This window comes from Chiloscyllium plagiosum, unplaced genomic scaffold, assembly GCF_037043375.1.
Source record: "Chiloscyllium plagiosum isolate Xiang-an unplaced genomic scaffold, Cpla_swu_hap1 HiC_scaffold_20, whole genome shotgun sequence".
In the NCBI taxonomy this organism is placed as follows: Eukaryota; Metazoa; Chordata; class Chondrichthyes; order Orectolobiformes; family Hemiscylliidae; genus Chiloscyllium; species Chiloscyllium plagiosum.
The window spans coordinates 50,797,218-50,813,189 of NW_028270158.1; the positions used below are offsets into that span (position 1 = coordinate 50,797,218).

A 15,972-nucleotide genomic window follows, 5' to 3' on the forward strand; every position below is an offset into this window, starting at 1 on the left:
CTTGTGCTGTACCGGGCAGGAAGATCACTGAGAGTCTCACACTCCTCAGGGATACATAGAACATAGAAGAATACAGCGCAGTACAGGCCCTTTGGCCCTCGATGTTGCGCCGATCCAAGCCCACCTAACCTACACTAGCCCACTATCCTCCATATGCCTATCCAATGCACGTTTAAATGCCCATAATGAAGGAGAGTCCACCACTGCTCCTGGCAGGGCATTCCATGAACTCATGACTCGCTGAGTAAAGAATCTACCCCTAACATCTGTCCTATACCTACCCCCCCTTAATTTAAAGCTATGCCCCCTTGTAATAGCTGACTCCATACGTGGAAAAAGATTCTCACTGTCGACCCTATCTAAACCCCTAATCATCTTGTACACCTCTATCAAGTCACCCCTAAACCTTCTTTTCTCCAATGAAAACAGCCCCAAGTGCCTCAGCCTTTCCTCATACGATCTTCCTACCATACCAGGCAACATCCTGGTAAACCTCCTCTGCACCCGTTCCAGTGCCTCCACATCCTTCCTATAGTATGGGGACCAAAACTGCACACAATACTCCAGATGCGGCCGCACCAGAGTCTTATACAACTGCAACATTACCTCAGTACTCCGGAACTCAATTCCTCTACCAATAAAAGCCAGTACGCCATATGCCTTCTTCACCGCACTATTTACCTGGGTGGCAACTTTCAAAGATTTGTGTACATGGACACCAAGATCTTTCTGCTCATCCACACTACCAAGTATCCAACCGTTAGCCCAGTACCCCATCTTTTTATTACTCTTACCAAAATGAATCACCTCACACTTAGCTACATTGAACTCCATTTGCCACCTTTCTGCCCAGTTCTGCAGCTTATCAATATCCCGCTGTAACCTGCCACATCCTTCCTCACTGTCTACCACTCCTCCGACTTTCGTATCATCCGCAAACTTGCTCACCCAATCTTCTAACCCCTCCTCCAGGTCATTTATAAAAATGACAAACAGCAATGGTCCCAAAACAGATCCTTGCGGAACACCGCTAGTGACAGTACTCCAAGATGAACCTTTGCCATCAACTACTACCCTCTGTCTTCTTCCAGCCAGCCAACTCCTAATCCAAACCTCCAACTCACCCTCAATGCCATACCTCCGTATTTTTTGCAGTAGTCTACCATGGGGAACCTTATCAAACGCCTTACTAAAATCCATATACACCACATCTTCTGCTTTCCCCTCGTCCACCTCCTTAGTCACCTTCTCAAAGAATTCAATAAGGTTTGTGAGGCACGACCTGCCCTTCACAAAACCATGCTGACTATCCTTGATCACATTATTCCTATCCAGATGTTCATAAATCCTATCCCTTACAATTCTCTCTAAGATTTTACCCACAACAGAAGTGAGACTCACCGGCCTATAGTTACTAGGGTTATCCCTACTCCCCTTCTTAAACAAGGGAACCACATTTGCTAGCCTCCAATCTTCTGCCACTACTCCTGTAGACAACGAGGACATAAAAATCAAGGCCAATGGCTCTACAATCTCCTCCCTTGCTTCCCAGAGAATCCTAGGATAAATGCCATCAGGCCCAGGGGACTTATCTATTTTCACCCTTTCCAGGATTTCCAACACCTCTTCTCTACATACCTCAAAGCCATCCATTCTACTTAATTGTGACTCGGTACTCACATCGACAACAATGTCCTGTTCCTGAGTGAATACTGACGAAAAGTATTCATTCAGTGTCTCCCCAATCTCTTCAGCCTCCACACGCAACTTCCCACTACTATCCTTGACTGGATCTATTCCTATCCTAGTCATTCTTTTATTCCTGACATACCTATAGAAAGCCTTAGGGTTTTCCCTAATCCTACCAACTAAGGACCTTTCATGTCCCCTCCTTGCTGCTCTTAGCTCTCTCTTCAGGTCCTTCCTGGCTACCTTATAACTCTCAATCGCCCCAATTGAACCTTCACGCCTCATCTTTACATAGGCCGCCCTCTTCCATTTAACAAGGGATTCCAATTCCTTATTAAACCACGGCTCCCTCACACGACCCTTTCCTCCCTGCCTGACGGGTACATACTTATCAAGGACACTCAATAGTTGCTCCTTGAACAAGCTCCACATATCAATTACGCCCTTGCCTTGAAGCTTACTTTTCCAGGCCACACCTCCTAAGTCATGCCTCACCGCATCATAATTTCCCTGCCCCCAGCTATAACTCTTGCCCTGTAGTGCACTCTTATCCCTCTCCATCACTAGAGTAAAAGTCACTGAATTGTGGTCACTGTCCCCAAAGTGCTCACCTACCTCTAATTCTAACACCTGGCCTGGTTCATTACCCAGAACCAAATCCAGTATGGCCTCACCTCTTGTTGGCCTATCTACATATTGTGTCAGGAAACCCTCCTGCACACATTGGACAAACACTGACCCATCTAACAAACTTGAGCTATAGCTTTCCCAATCAATATCAGGAAAGTTAAAGTCCCCCATAACAACCACCCTATTACTTTCACTTTTCTCTTGAATGATCCTCGCAATCCTTTCTTCTACGTTTCTAGGACTATTAGGGGGCCTGTAAAAAAACTTCTAACAGGGTGACCTCACCTTTCCTATTCCTAACCTCAGCCCAAATTACCTCTGATGGCGAGTCTTCATCCATTGTCCTTTCCACAGCTGTAATACTATCTTTGACAAGCAATGCCACACCTCCCCCTCTTTTGCCCCCACCTCTGACCCTACTAAAACATTTAAACCCTGGAACTTGCAACAGCCAATCCTGTCCCTGTTCTACCCATGTCTCCGTAATAGTCACAACATCGAAGTCCCAGGTACCAACCCACGCTGCAAGTTCACCTACCTTATTTCGTATACTTCTTGCATTGAAGTATACACACTTCAAGCCACTTCCCTGTTTACAGGCACCCTCCTTTGAAAATGATGCCATGTTCCTAACCTCCCTACACTCCAGGTCCTGCACCCTAAAGCTACAGTCTGGGTTCCCATGCCCCTGCAGAGTTAGTTTAAACCCCCCCCGCAAGAGCACTAGCAAACCTCCCACCAAGGATACTGGTGCCCCTCTGGTTCAGGTGCAGACCATCCTGTTTATAGAGGTCCCACCTTCCCCAGAAAGAACCCCAGTTATCCAAATACCGGAATCTCTCCCTCCTGCACCATCCCTGTAGCCACGCATTTAACTGTTCTCTCTCCCTATTCCTCGACTCTCTATCACGTGGCACGGGTAACAAACCAGAGACAACAACTCTGTTCGTTCTAACTCTGAGCTTCCAACCTAGCTCCCTGAAAGCCTGTCTAACATCCTCAGCGCTCCTCCTACCTATGTCATTGGTGCCAATGTGGACCACGACTTCGGGCTGCTCCCCCTCCCCCTTAAGGACCCGGAAAACACGATCAGAGACGTCACGTACCCTTGCACCTGGGAGGCAACATACCAAACGTGAGTCTCTCTCGTTCCCACAAAACCGCCTATCTGTGCCCTGAACTATTGAGTTCCCAATTACTATTGCTCTGCTCTTCTCCACCCTTCCCTTCTGAGTAACGGGGACAGGCTCCGTGCCAGAGGCCTGAGCCCCGTTACTTACCCATGGTAAGTCGTCCCCCCCACAAGTATCCAAAACGGTATACTTGTTCTTGAGGGGAACGGCCGCAGGGGGTCCCTGCACTGGCTGCTTCCTCCCAGTCCCCCTCACTGTCACCCATCTAGCTGCCATCTTTGGAGTTACTACTTCCCTAAAGCTCCGATCTATGACCCCCTCTGCCTCCCGAATGATCCTAAGTTCATCCAACTCCAGCTCCAGTTCCCTAACGCGGTCTTGGAGGTGCTGGAGATGGGTGCACTTCCTGCAAGTGTTTTCAGCAGGGACGTCCATGGCATCCCTCACCTCAAACATGTTGCAAGAGGAGATTGCCTACGTGCAGGACAGTGGGGCTGGACACCTGCCTCATCACCCTGGACCAGGAGAGAAAGCCTTTGACTGGATATTGCATACGAATATGAGGGATGTTCTCTCCAAAATGGGCTTTAGGGAGGGAATCTGCAATTGGATCAGACTGCTCTGCACCAACATTTTCAGTGCAGTCGCAATCAATGGGTGGGAGTCAGATCTGGAGTCATGTAGGGCTGCCCTCTCTCTCCTGCCTTGTTTGTGTGCCACATAGAACCATTTGCCGAGCCCATCAGGAAGGATGCAAGCCTGAGAGGGGTGATTATTCCTGGCAGCAGGGGCCTACAGGTCAAGGCCTCCCTGTACATGGATGACGTCACCATTTTCTGCTCTGATCCGCTGTCCATGCACAGACTCATGTGCATATGTGACCAGTTCGAACGGGTCCCAGGGGCCAAGGTGAACCGAGGCAAGAGCAAGGCCATGATCTTCGGGAACTGGGCTGACCAATCCTCGATCCCCTTCACTGTCAGGACTGACCATCTGAAGGTGCTGGGTATTTGGTTCAGAGGGGCTGGGGTGTGCGTCAAGACCTGGGAGGAGCGGATCAGGAAAGTGAGGCAGAAACTAGGGGAGCAATGGTTGCTCTCCATCGTGGGTAAAAACCTGGTCATCAGGTGTGAGGCACTGTCATTGCTGTTGTATGTGGCACAGGTCTGGCCTACTCCCAGAACCTGTGCTGCCGCAGTCACCCGGGCCATCTTCCACTTCATGTGGAGATCAAAGATGGACCGGGTCGGAAGGGACACAATGGTTTAATATCTGGGCAACGGGGGAAAAAACACGCCCAATGCCACCCTCACCCTGATGGCCACCTTTGTGTGTGGCTGCATCAAGCTGTGCATGGATCCCCGGTACGCAAACACGAAGAGTCACTGTACTGAGGTTCTACCTGTCCCCAGTGTTGCGAAGGATGGACCTGGCCTCGCTGCCGCAGACCATTCCAAGTAGTTGGACCGTTCCGTATCACCTGTCCTTCGTGGAGAAATTTATGAAGAAAAACACCTTTGACCACAAGTCCAATCGGAAGTGGTCAGCACGTAGTATCCTTGAGACCCTTCGGGAAAAGGAGAGGGCGGATCCTATTGAGCAGTTCCCTGGGCAGTCTGTCAAAGTCATTTGGCAGAATGCCTCATCGCCAGAACTTTCAAACAAGCAGCAAGACATTGCTCGGCTGGTGGTGAAAAGGGCTCTGCCGGTGAGATCCTTTATGCACGCCCGAACTCTCTGCCGCACCGCACCATGCGCTGCCCTCGAAGCGGCTGCGGAGGGGTCAAGACTCTCACACACCTCCTCCTGGAATGTGCCTACGCAAAGGAAGTCTAGAGAAAAATGCAGTGATGCTTGTCGAGGTTCGTCCCGAGCAGCTCCATGGTGCAGGACTCCGTGTACTACGGTCTGTTCCCCAGGCCGCACACTAAGACGAACATCAACTGTGCCTGGAGGATCATCAACTCTGTGAAGGACACTCTTTGGTCTGTCTGAAACCTGTTGATCTTCCAGCTGAAGGAGTTGACCCCGACTGAGTGTTGCGGACTGGCGCATTCCAAGGTCCAGGACTACGTGTTGAGGGATGCGCTGAAGCTTGGCAGCTGCTGCCAAGGCGCGGTGGGGAAAGACCACCATGTAAGGTCTGCCTGTCTAGGAAAACAGGGGGCCCACCCAATAGTTGGGCTTCGCTGACGCCTCAGCAAAATATCTGGATAGTCAATGTACTGACTTGTACATACGAATGATTAATTCCGATCTCTGTATGTAAAGAAATGGAATGTATACGTGTGTATGGCATCACCAATTGTATAGATATCAAAATAATTTTATGAATAAAATATATTTTTGAAATTAAAAAAATTCACAACGCTTTGCATGGCCTTTAGATGTATGAAACCTGAAGTACTTACCAACAGCTCCACCAACCACTGCTGTTTCTTGAAGACTTCCTTTTAAAATGCACCGACCATTAATTGCTCAAGTTTTTGTCCATTGCTCCTAATATCTCCTCCTTTGACTGAATGTCAATTTCTGTCTTTGTGATGTCTTCCTATGTTAAAGAGGCTATATCAATGTAGATTTTTGCCTGACCATTGCCAAATCTTTCCAGAAACACATTCTTTTTCAAGGTTTATTTCTGCAATTGTGCTAGTTCCCAATAATTTCTTCGAGAGATAGCCTAGAAGAATGTAAGTCCCAGCATGTAAAAAATGTTAAAAAAAAAAGTCAACTTGCATTCCACATTTATTCTGCATCAAATATTTTACAGTGAAGTGAAAAGTGTAAATGCATTATATGTTTGAGATATATATATGTGTGTGTGTACTGCTCCAATGTCAGTTGATCTCCATGGTAAGCATTTGGAAGTTTTGAGCTGTACAGAGGAACCTCAATTATCCAGCATTCGATTATCTGGCAAGATCACAAGGTCCTGATGCTTGGCTAAACAATGTTATCCGGAATTCGATTAACCGAACAAAATACTCCTAACCCGTGTCCTTCCGATAGTTGAGGTTCCTCTGTATGTGTTTAGTCTGTAGGTAACACTATTATACGTTTGCTGAAACAGTTGTGGAACCCAGTTGCCTCATGTTGATGTTTTCTTACCAAGGGCACTGGCTGCCGTCACAGCTGTTTGCTGCAGCTTTTCCCACATTATGTAATGTTGAACTTGAGGTGATTATTATCAATCATAATGCAATTTGTGCTCCAAAGTAATTGACCATTTGGTTTCATCAAAAATCTTTATTTGCATGTTAGTCATTGGGTGAAGCATCCAGGCTGACACTCAGTTTGAGTTCCCCAACATCTACCCTGCTACAGCCACTTCTCTCACCTATTCTTCTTCATCTCTACCTTTTCCTGTTTTTAACTTTCTCCATTCTCCTTTGAATGCTCTTCACTTTCCTCTTGAGTTGCCCCATTGCCCTCCCCCTATTGTTTATTTTTATCTGTGCATTGATTTCCCTGAACATGTTCTCCCTGCAGCTCTGTCTGTCTCTCTCTCTCTCTCTCTCTCTCTCTCTCTCTCTCTCTCTCTCTCTCTCTCTCTCTCTCTCTCTCTCCCCCTGTCTCTCTCTGTCCTTCTTTCCACTCTAAGTTTGATAATGAGCCTTCACTTGACATTATTTCTATATGAGTATTTCTTTTAGCACTTGTTTCTTTGAAACATTTCCTTACCATTCTGTGTGTTTGTATAGAATCGCAGGCTGGTGTTGGAAGAATCCCAGAGGTTGAGTGAAATGCTGAATAGGTAAGTCTGGGGACTGCAACTCCAGGCAGCTAAATTTAACAACCCAACTTTGAGGTATATGCTTCTATCAAGAGCAAAACACTAAAATTGAGATTAAAGCGAAAACTGCAAATTGTTGGTTACTGTCCTGCAACAACGTAAAATGACTTTTCTTGTATTGGAAACTTCCAATAAACAAAATACACTATTATTTATCCTCCATCTCCACATCAGGATAGGTCATAGTAATTGGGAAATTCTGGATGGCATTCAGTACCTCGAGTGTGTTTACATGGACTCAACTTTGCAATATAGCCCATGAATAGGTTGAGCAACGCATTCTATGCAATGGAAAAGCAGAGTTTGATTCAGCAATGAAATTCAATCCTGAATTCTGAGAGACATAATGAATCAAAATGGAACAGCTTTATACATATGTTAAGAGTACATTGATGTTATTTACCTGTGTGCAGATGGTGAGCCTTAACTGGGGATCACTTGCACCCTCACTAAAAATACAGGCAATAGCCACTCATGTTTGTTTGAGAGGGGTGTTCTAAATAATGCAAAATTCTGCAAATTAAAATCCGTAGAAGTTAGTTCCAGTTCTATGCTTCACCAAAAGCTTTCTTGAACAGAATGCAGTTATAAATTAAATAGTTGAGTTTTCATATTGCTGATTTTAAGATTTTTTTTCTCCCTCTTTTCCTTTCAGAACAGAAACTTGCATTTATATAGTATCTTTTAATATAATGATACATCCCAGGGTGCTTCACCATAATGAAGGATGATACCAAACCATATGAGACATTAAATCAGTTGACCAAAAACTTGAGTAAACCTGCAGGTACTAAGAAATGTGCTTAAAAGGGGAGAGTGAGGTAGAGATGTGGAGAGGTATAGGGAAAGAATTCTCGTGCTAGACAATGAAGCACAGTGCCAGTGATGGAGGCATTATGATTGTGAATGCGCACAAGGCCAAAACTAGAAGTGGACAGATATCTTGGAGAGTTGTGAGGTTGGCAATTACAGAGCGAGGATAGGACAAGGCCATAGCTTCACTGAAAGCCAATGTAGGTTAGAACGCACAGAGGTTACAGGGGAGTTGGCCTTGCTGTAAGATAGGCCAGAGGAGGCAGACTTTACTTTGTCCTCAGATTTCTGAAGAGTACAAAATGTGAGGCCAGGCAGGAGTGTAGAAGTGTGACAATATGATGGTTTTAAGAGGTGTATTTTGTCATATTTTTATTATGAGGAAAGGTGTGACAGAGGTGCCAAACAGTGTATTCCAAAGCAATACGGTAAACAGCTTGTGAGACCTTGAGCTTTTTTTAGGGTGGAACAATAGAAGCAACCTAAATGAGTGGGGTCAAGCTCCCACAGAACCAGGATTTTTAGTTTTAGCTTTCTGCAGTTGCTGGGAGTTTGAAGCTGGATGTGGAAGCTCTTATTCCTCTCTCTGTTACAGCTAAAATCTGAGGTTCCCTTCCTGCTGCTAGAATTGCATGTGAGACAATCTATTTTACTGAATTTGCCTTTTTCAAGGGTGTGTGTGGGATGTTACAATATTGGAACAGTTAATTAGTAATAGTTAATATATATTATTTTGTAAAGCATTTCGATAGAGTTACAGTTAAGCCAGTTCTTTTATTATTATTCGGTCTGTATTTTAACTGTAGTGTAAAAATGGAGTGTTTTTTGCTTTGGGTAGTTTGACCAATTGAATTGCACCTGGAATGCGACACCTTGCACTTCTCTTTAAAATAAGAACATTTTGGGGTTAGGCAATCTCCTTAATATATTTTGGTCTGGTCCATAACAAAAATAACAAATGCATGAATTCGGGTTTCAGTAGCAGACGAGCTGAGTCGAGCAAAATCAAGTGATATTGTGGAGGTGGAAATTGGTGGGTGGCACGATTATAAAGCAGGATGCTCAACTCCAGTGTTGAGTAAATGCTCCAATGTGACAAGTAAGGTTGCAAACAGACTGGATTCATGACAGACTGTTGCTAATGAGAAGAATGGAGTTGGTAACTAGGGAACAGAATTTTCAGCAAGCACCAAAAACGATAGCTTCAGTCTTCCTAGTATTTAATTGGTAGAAGTTTCTGCCTTCCACTACTGGATGTTGGATAAGCAGTCTTGTTTACTACATGTTGCTTTGCTTTCCTTTTAAAGCCAGATTGATGAGGAGTTTGGAGTAGTTGAGAAACAGGAAGGAGAGGCTGCGGATGAAATTGGCGATGAATGTGAAGAATGTAGCTCCAGCACCCTCTGGGTTGATAGATTCACTCCCAGGCAGTATACCCAACTGCTCAGTGATGATGTAAGTAATTTGTCAAAATTCTCATCAGGTTTTCTTGTTGCACAATAAAGCAATTCTGTTAAATTAAATCTGAGCTAAACAATTCTATGTTCTTTCTATGAAAATATGAGGTTGGGTGAAGAGAGGAATTTGAAAATGTGAAACAGATCTTTGAAGTCTGCCAGAACATGTGAGCTTTACTTTATTTGTTTGTGGGATGTGGGTTCCTGACTTGGACATGTTTTATTCATCCCTAATTGCTCAAAAAAACAGTTAGAACTCAACCTTGCAGTAGGATCTGGAATAATATGTAGGCCTGACCAGGCAAGGATGACAAATTTCCTTTGCAAAAGAACATTTGTGAGTTTTTATAACAATGGACGGTACTATTAGACTAATTTTGTATTCCAGATTCTTTAGTTGAGTTCAAATTATTAGCCAAGGTGTGATTCAAACTCATGTCCCCTGGGGTTCTGGATTACTGGTCCAGTGACATGTTTCATAGAATCATGGAATCCCTACAATACAGGAATAGGCCATTCAGCCCATTATGTCTGTACCAATACTCCGAAGAGCATCCTAGCCAAAATCTCCCCAAGGAAGGACCTAGGGATGTGTAACATACTTGGGATGTGTTACTTGTCTAACATAATGTTACAAGAATTTGATAGGAAGGGTGGAGATCAGCTAGCAGTTGAAGAAAATTAAAGAAGGAAGTTGAAGTTCAGCAGACGTCATGATTTTATCTTCAAGGAAGGAGGGGCAATACTAGATGATATAGAGAAACCAACAATATCAGTCAGTATTTGTCTGAGGAAGTTCAGTCAGATCTTTGGGGCAAAGGCAGGAAAATTGAAGACAAGCTGTTCATTTTAGTTGATCATTTTGAAGAGAAGTTAGGGAGTCCTCATGATGACCTGAAGGTCTTTTGCATCCGGTGATGTAGTTGAAATGTAGTTAGTATTGTAATATAGGAAGTGCAGCAATCAATTACATATATCAGTATGTGTAATAACCAGATAATCTGTTTTTATGATGTTGATTCCGAGATCAATATCATCCATACTGTTGGGACAACTAAATAGATGTTTCACGGGCAAAATGTTTCATGGTGGCTCAGTGGTTAGCGCTGCTGTCTCACAGCACCAGGGTCCCAGGTTCGATTCCAACCTTGTAGTACTGTCTGTGTGGAGTTTGCACATTCTCCCCGTGTCTGCGTGGGTTTCCTCCCACAGTCTAAAGATGTGCAGGTCAGGTGAATTGGCCATGCTAAATTGCCCATAGTGTTAGGTGCATTAGTCAGAGGGAAATGGGACTGGGTTCGGTGTGGACTTGTTGTGCCGAAGGGCCTGTTTCCACACTGTAGGGAATCTAATCTAATCTAATCAAAAATGAAGTTGAATAGCCTGTTTCTGTGCAGGATCATTCTTTGCCTCTAGGACAGTGAAGAGAACTCTGCAGTTCTTCTTCAAAATAGTGCTATGGGATTGTTTTTTGTCCATCTAAAAGAGCAGGCAGAGACTCAGTTTAGCATCTCGCTTAAAAAACAGAACCTTTTATAGTGCAGCAAATCTTGAGTATTGACTGCAACATCAACCTAGATTATGTATTTGAATCTCTGAAATGAGACTTGAACCACAATTTGTTAATTTGAAGGCAAGTGTTACTGACTGAACTATGGCTGACCGCAACTATGTAGGACAATGCAAGCATCTTTTATTTAATCAGGAGTACTTTACTGCAGTGTCAATGGAGATTGAAGTTCAGATTAGTTAAAACTAAGGGCAGAGCTTTTTACATTTTCAACATCCCCAACAGGAATCAGCAAAAATATATTTTTTGATGGTGAACTTTCAACCACTGCAATGTAAGGTGTGACTTGAATTAGGCAACTTTCTTCATTGGTGTCCTACGTGACCTTGCAAGTGTACAAGCGATGATTTTTCTGAATTAACATGTGAAAAAGAATGCTGATATGTATTATCCTATTGGTGGAAACGTTGTACATATAACTGATATAATATTGCACACATTAAATCAATATTCACTTTACAAATGATGCAGTTACATTCTAGCTCTCATAAAAGACTTTCGCCAACATATGATATCTAAAAATGAACTTTTAAAGTCAAGAAAGTGCACCAATGCCTCTACTTCCTCAGAAGGTTAAGAACATTCAGAACGCCCATAATGACTGTTACCAAGTTTTACAGATTGCACCATAGAAAGCATCCTACCCAATGCACCTCAGTGTGGAATAGCTGCAAGATTTAGGAATCATGTTTCACCTTTCGAACAGCTGTGTTGATCGTCGATTTTATAAAGATCAGCATCACCATCTCTCTCAAAATATCTGCAAATTGAAATGTCAGCCTGGACAACGTAACATTCCTAAGAGCATGTGTAATGTTTCGGACACTGTTTAAAAAGTATGACATGAGCCAAACTTTAATGTAATCATTTAAATGGAAATACTATTAAAAGATTGACTGCGCCCTCTACTTCAAAAGGGAAGCAGACAGCTTCATCGGAAATTCAATTTCTCTTCTCGCCAATCCTGACAATGGTTATCACCATGGTTTGCTAACTTTTGTACCTTGGCCAGTCTTTATTAGCAGCATTGTAATAACCTTGTTTTTTTTTCCTGAGATTTTGTTTCAACTGCCTTGCAATGCTATTACGATAGTTCATTTTTTAATTTTGTTTTGATTTGTTATTGGCATGTACTGAGATACAGTGAAACATATTGTTTTGTGTGCTGTCAAGTCAAATCATACATAAGTACCTTGGTGTAATAGAACAGAATGCAGAATATAGTGTTACAGGTACAGCGAAGGTGCAGAAAAGATCAACTCTCGTATGAGAAGTCCACTCATAAGTCTTATTATAAGGAAGAAGGCGTTGTTAAATTTGTTGGTACATGTTTTCAAACTCTTGTATTTTCTGCCTGATAGAAGAGGCTGGAAGACAGGGGTGGGAGGGGTCTTTGATAATGTTGGCTGCTTACCTGAGATAGTGGGATGTTTAAATGGAATCAATGATTGGAACGCTGGTTTTCATGACTTACTAGGCTGCATTCCCAAGTCTCTGTAATTTCTTGCGGCCATTCCATACTGTGGTGCATCAGGTAAGATGCTTTCTATGCTATTTCTGTAAAACTTGGTAACAGTCATTGTGGACGTTCTAAATGTCCTTAGCCTTCTGAGGAAGTAGAGGCATTGGTGTACTTTCTTGACTTTAAAAGTTCATTTTTAGCTATCATATGTTGGCGAATGCCTTTTATGAGAGCTAGAATGTAACTGCATCATTTACAAAGTGATTATTGTTTTGATATGCACAATATTATATCAGTTACACCTATTATATATATTCTAACAAATAATAAAGCAATTCTCGATCAATTTTAAACTTGATCAATGAAATCACTCCAGTATTGAAAGGATATTTATGTGTTGTGTATAATCTGTATGTCAGCTTGCCCATGTGGGTTCTAAGGGCTGCTTCTCGTTTCAGTACACGAATCGCTGCCTCCTGAAGTGGTTGAAAATGTGGGACACAGTAGTCTTTGGCCAGGAGAAACCCGTAAAGAAAAGCAAGCAACTGGTAGAAAAACACTCGTCCTTCAAACCGTCCCAGCAGCTGCAGCAGAACAAGTGGAAGAGCAAGACACAAATTACTGAAGAGATCCTAGATGCAGAACTCGATGCACACAGCAGACCAAAATACAAGGTAACTGGGTACTAAAGCAAGTCCTTTCAGTAGCTGTGGTGAAGGTGACCATAAAGAGATTCAGAGCAACTGCGAGGTTAATTATATCAGTTGAATATTTATAAGGGGCTTTGCATTCCATTGAACTGGCCCATAATCTTAGTCATAGTGTCCTACATAACAGAAAAGGCCCTTCAGCCTATCAAGTCTGTCCTGATTTATCTATACTAATCCCAGTTTCCATCATTTTGCCCATGGCCGTGAATGTTATGACACTTTAGGTGCTGAATCAAGTACTTTTTAAAGATTGTGAGGTTTCCTGCTCTGTTGCTCTCCTAGGTGATGCATTCCAGATTTACACCAGCTTCTGGTTGACCTCAAATATTTCCTCAAATCCCCTGTGAACCTCCAACCTTAAAATTATGCTGCCTCATATTGAACCTAAAGGAACAGCTGCAAAACAGCAACCCTCTCTATGCCTCTCATAATTTTAAACACCATAATCAGGTTCCTCATACAGCCGTCACTGTTCTAAAGAAAACAACCCAAGCTTATCCAGTCTCTCTTGGTAGCTAGACTGCTACATACCAGGAAACATTCTGGTGATTCTCCTTTGCACCCCCTCCAGTGCAGTCACATCCTTAAAATCTTAAATGCATTAAAGGAAAGTAGGTAAGCTACAGCAGTAAATTCACTTCACAGTAGTTTGTTAACTATAAAGCACCTTCGGACATTACTGATGTTGTGAAAAATGCTATGTTGTTGTGGGTTTTTATTGCACAGGTATCAGTATCTCTCCATCCCCTCTATTGAGAGGCCATGTGGGGGTAGCCGTGTTGTTCAATGTCATAAATCTCTGCTGCTCTAATCACAGAAAGGGCCAATAGATTATGGATAGACTTGCCCAATCATAAAGTCAATGAGTTGAACTTCACAATAGACTCATGGAAGGTTGGCATGCATGCTGGTCTGGATGTGTTCATAACTTTATGTAGTTTCTTTTAGTCCTGGCAGAGCAGTTGCCATACCAAACCATGAGGCGAAAGTGAGGACTGTAGATGCTGGAGATCAGGGTCTAGATTAGAGTGTTGTTGGAAAAGCACAGCAGACCAGGCAGCATCTGAGGAACAGAAAAATGATTTTCCTGCTCATTGGTTGCTGTCTGACCTGCTGTGCTTTTCCAGCACCACTCTAATCTATTCCAAGCCATGATGCATCCAGATAGAATGCTTTCTGTAGTGTATCAAAAAGCGCAATCAAATATCTAAAATGTTGCTTAAATGTTACAAGTGTTTCTTCCTCAACTGCCGATTTAGTCAGTGAGTTCCAAACTCCCAAGACCCCCAAGTAAAGAACATTTGCTCCATCGACTTCTTAGCTTTCTACCTCGTACCTTAAATTTATGTCCATTGCTTATTGACCCTCCTGCTAATAGAGTGGAAAGGAAGGCACTTTTTCTATGTGCCACATGATCTTATACACTGCTATCAAGTCTCTACTCAATCTTTTTTGCAGCAAGGAAAACGGCTGAAACCCTCCAGCCCTGACAGCATCCTGGTAAACTTTTTTTGCTTAACTCCCATGTAATCACTTCCTTGTAATGTGATCGTGATATGTAGATGCTGGCTTTGGACTGGGGTGGACAAAGTCAGAAGTCATATGACACCAGATTATAGTCCAACAGGTTTATTTAAAATCACAAGCTTTCAGAGTGATGCTGCTTCATGTGAGATGGAGGGAGCTTGCAGGCACAGAATATAGTATCTGCTGATGTTATTCCAGCCATTTGGTTTGTCTCCAGCACCATCTTATTTGTGATCGTTTGTAATTATCTCTCTGCCTTAATTAATCCATTCATAGGTCATCCCTTCACTTGCTATTCAGCTGTTGACACTTCACTCACACCGTTTGACACTTTTGATTACCTGCAAAGACTCGTTATTCAGCCTGTCAATACTCCACTCACAGTATTTGTACTTATCAGTTGACACATTTAATTACCTGGAACTATCCTGCCATTATCTCTCCACCTATATATTCTTCACCTGTGCACCTCCATTTCACCTGACGAAGGACCAGTGCTCTGAAAACTTGTGATTTTAAATAAACATATTGGACTATAACCTTGTGTCATGTGACTTCTGATTGTACAATGCGGTGACCAGAACTGCATGTAGTACTCTAGTTGTGGCCTAATCAGCTTTTTATACAGTTCCTGCATAATCTCCTTGCTCTTGTTTTCTGTGCCTCAGCTAATAAAGATAAGTATCCTTCTTAACTAACATAGTTAACTGACTTGCTTACTTCAGGGGACTCTGTATGTATGTATACCAAGGTTCTGCTGATCTGCAGTACTTTTCAGGGTCCAAACATTGATAGTGTAATCCCTTGCCATGTTAGCCCTTCCTAACTGCATTAGAACACGCTTTGCTGGGTTGAATTCCATTTGCCACTGTCCCACTGAGCTGGCTAGTCTGCTGAGATCTTCATGCATTTTAGGCCACCCCACCTCACTAATTTTTGTGACATCTGTGAACATCTTTAGATTACAGTGTGGAAACAGGCCCTTTGGCCCAACAAGTCCACACCGACCCGCTGAAGCACAACCCACCAGAACCCTACATTTACCCCTTACCTAACACTACGGGCAATTTAGCATGGCCAATTCACCTAATCTGCGCATCTTTGGACTGTGGGAAGAAACCGGAGCACCCGGAGGCAACCCACGCAGACACGGGGAGAACGTGCAAACTCCACACAGTCAGTCGCCTG

At 43.3% G+C, this 15,972-nt stretch overlaps 1 protein-coding gene across 2 annotated transcripts in view; it reads left to right on the plus strand.

The window, feature by feature from the left end:
* The window catches only part of chtf18 (CTF18, chromosome transmission fidelity factor 18 homolog (S. cerevisiae)), a 112,800-nt gene that overhangs the window by 20,179 nt on the left and 76,649 nt on the right, over window positions 1–15,972 (plus strand). For both annotated transcript variants that reach the window (XM_043711297.2, XM_087997931.1), the window contains 3 exons: window positions 7,154–7,206; window positions 9,366–9,513; window positions 13,006–13,221. In XM_043711297.2, the coding sequence (XP_043567232.2) occupies window positions 7,154–7,206; window positions 9,366–9,513; window positions 13,006–13,221 (417 nt within the window). The remainder of the gene's footprint in view (window positions 1–7,153; window positions 7,207–9,365; window positions 9,514–13,005; window positions 13,222–15,972) is intronic.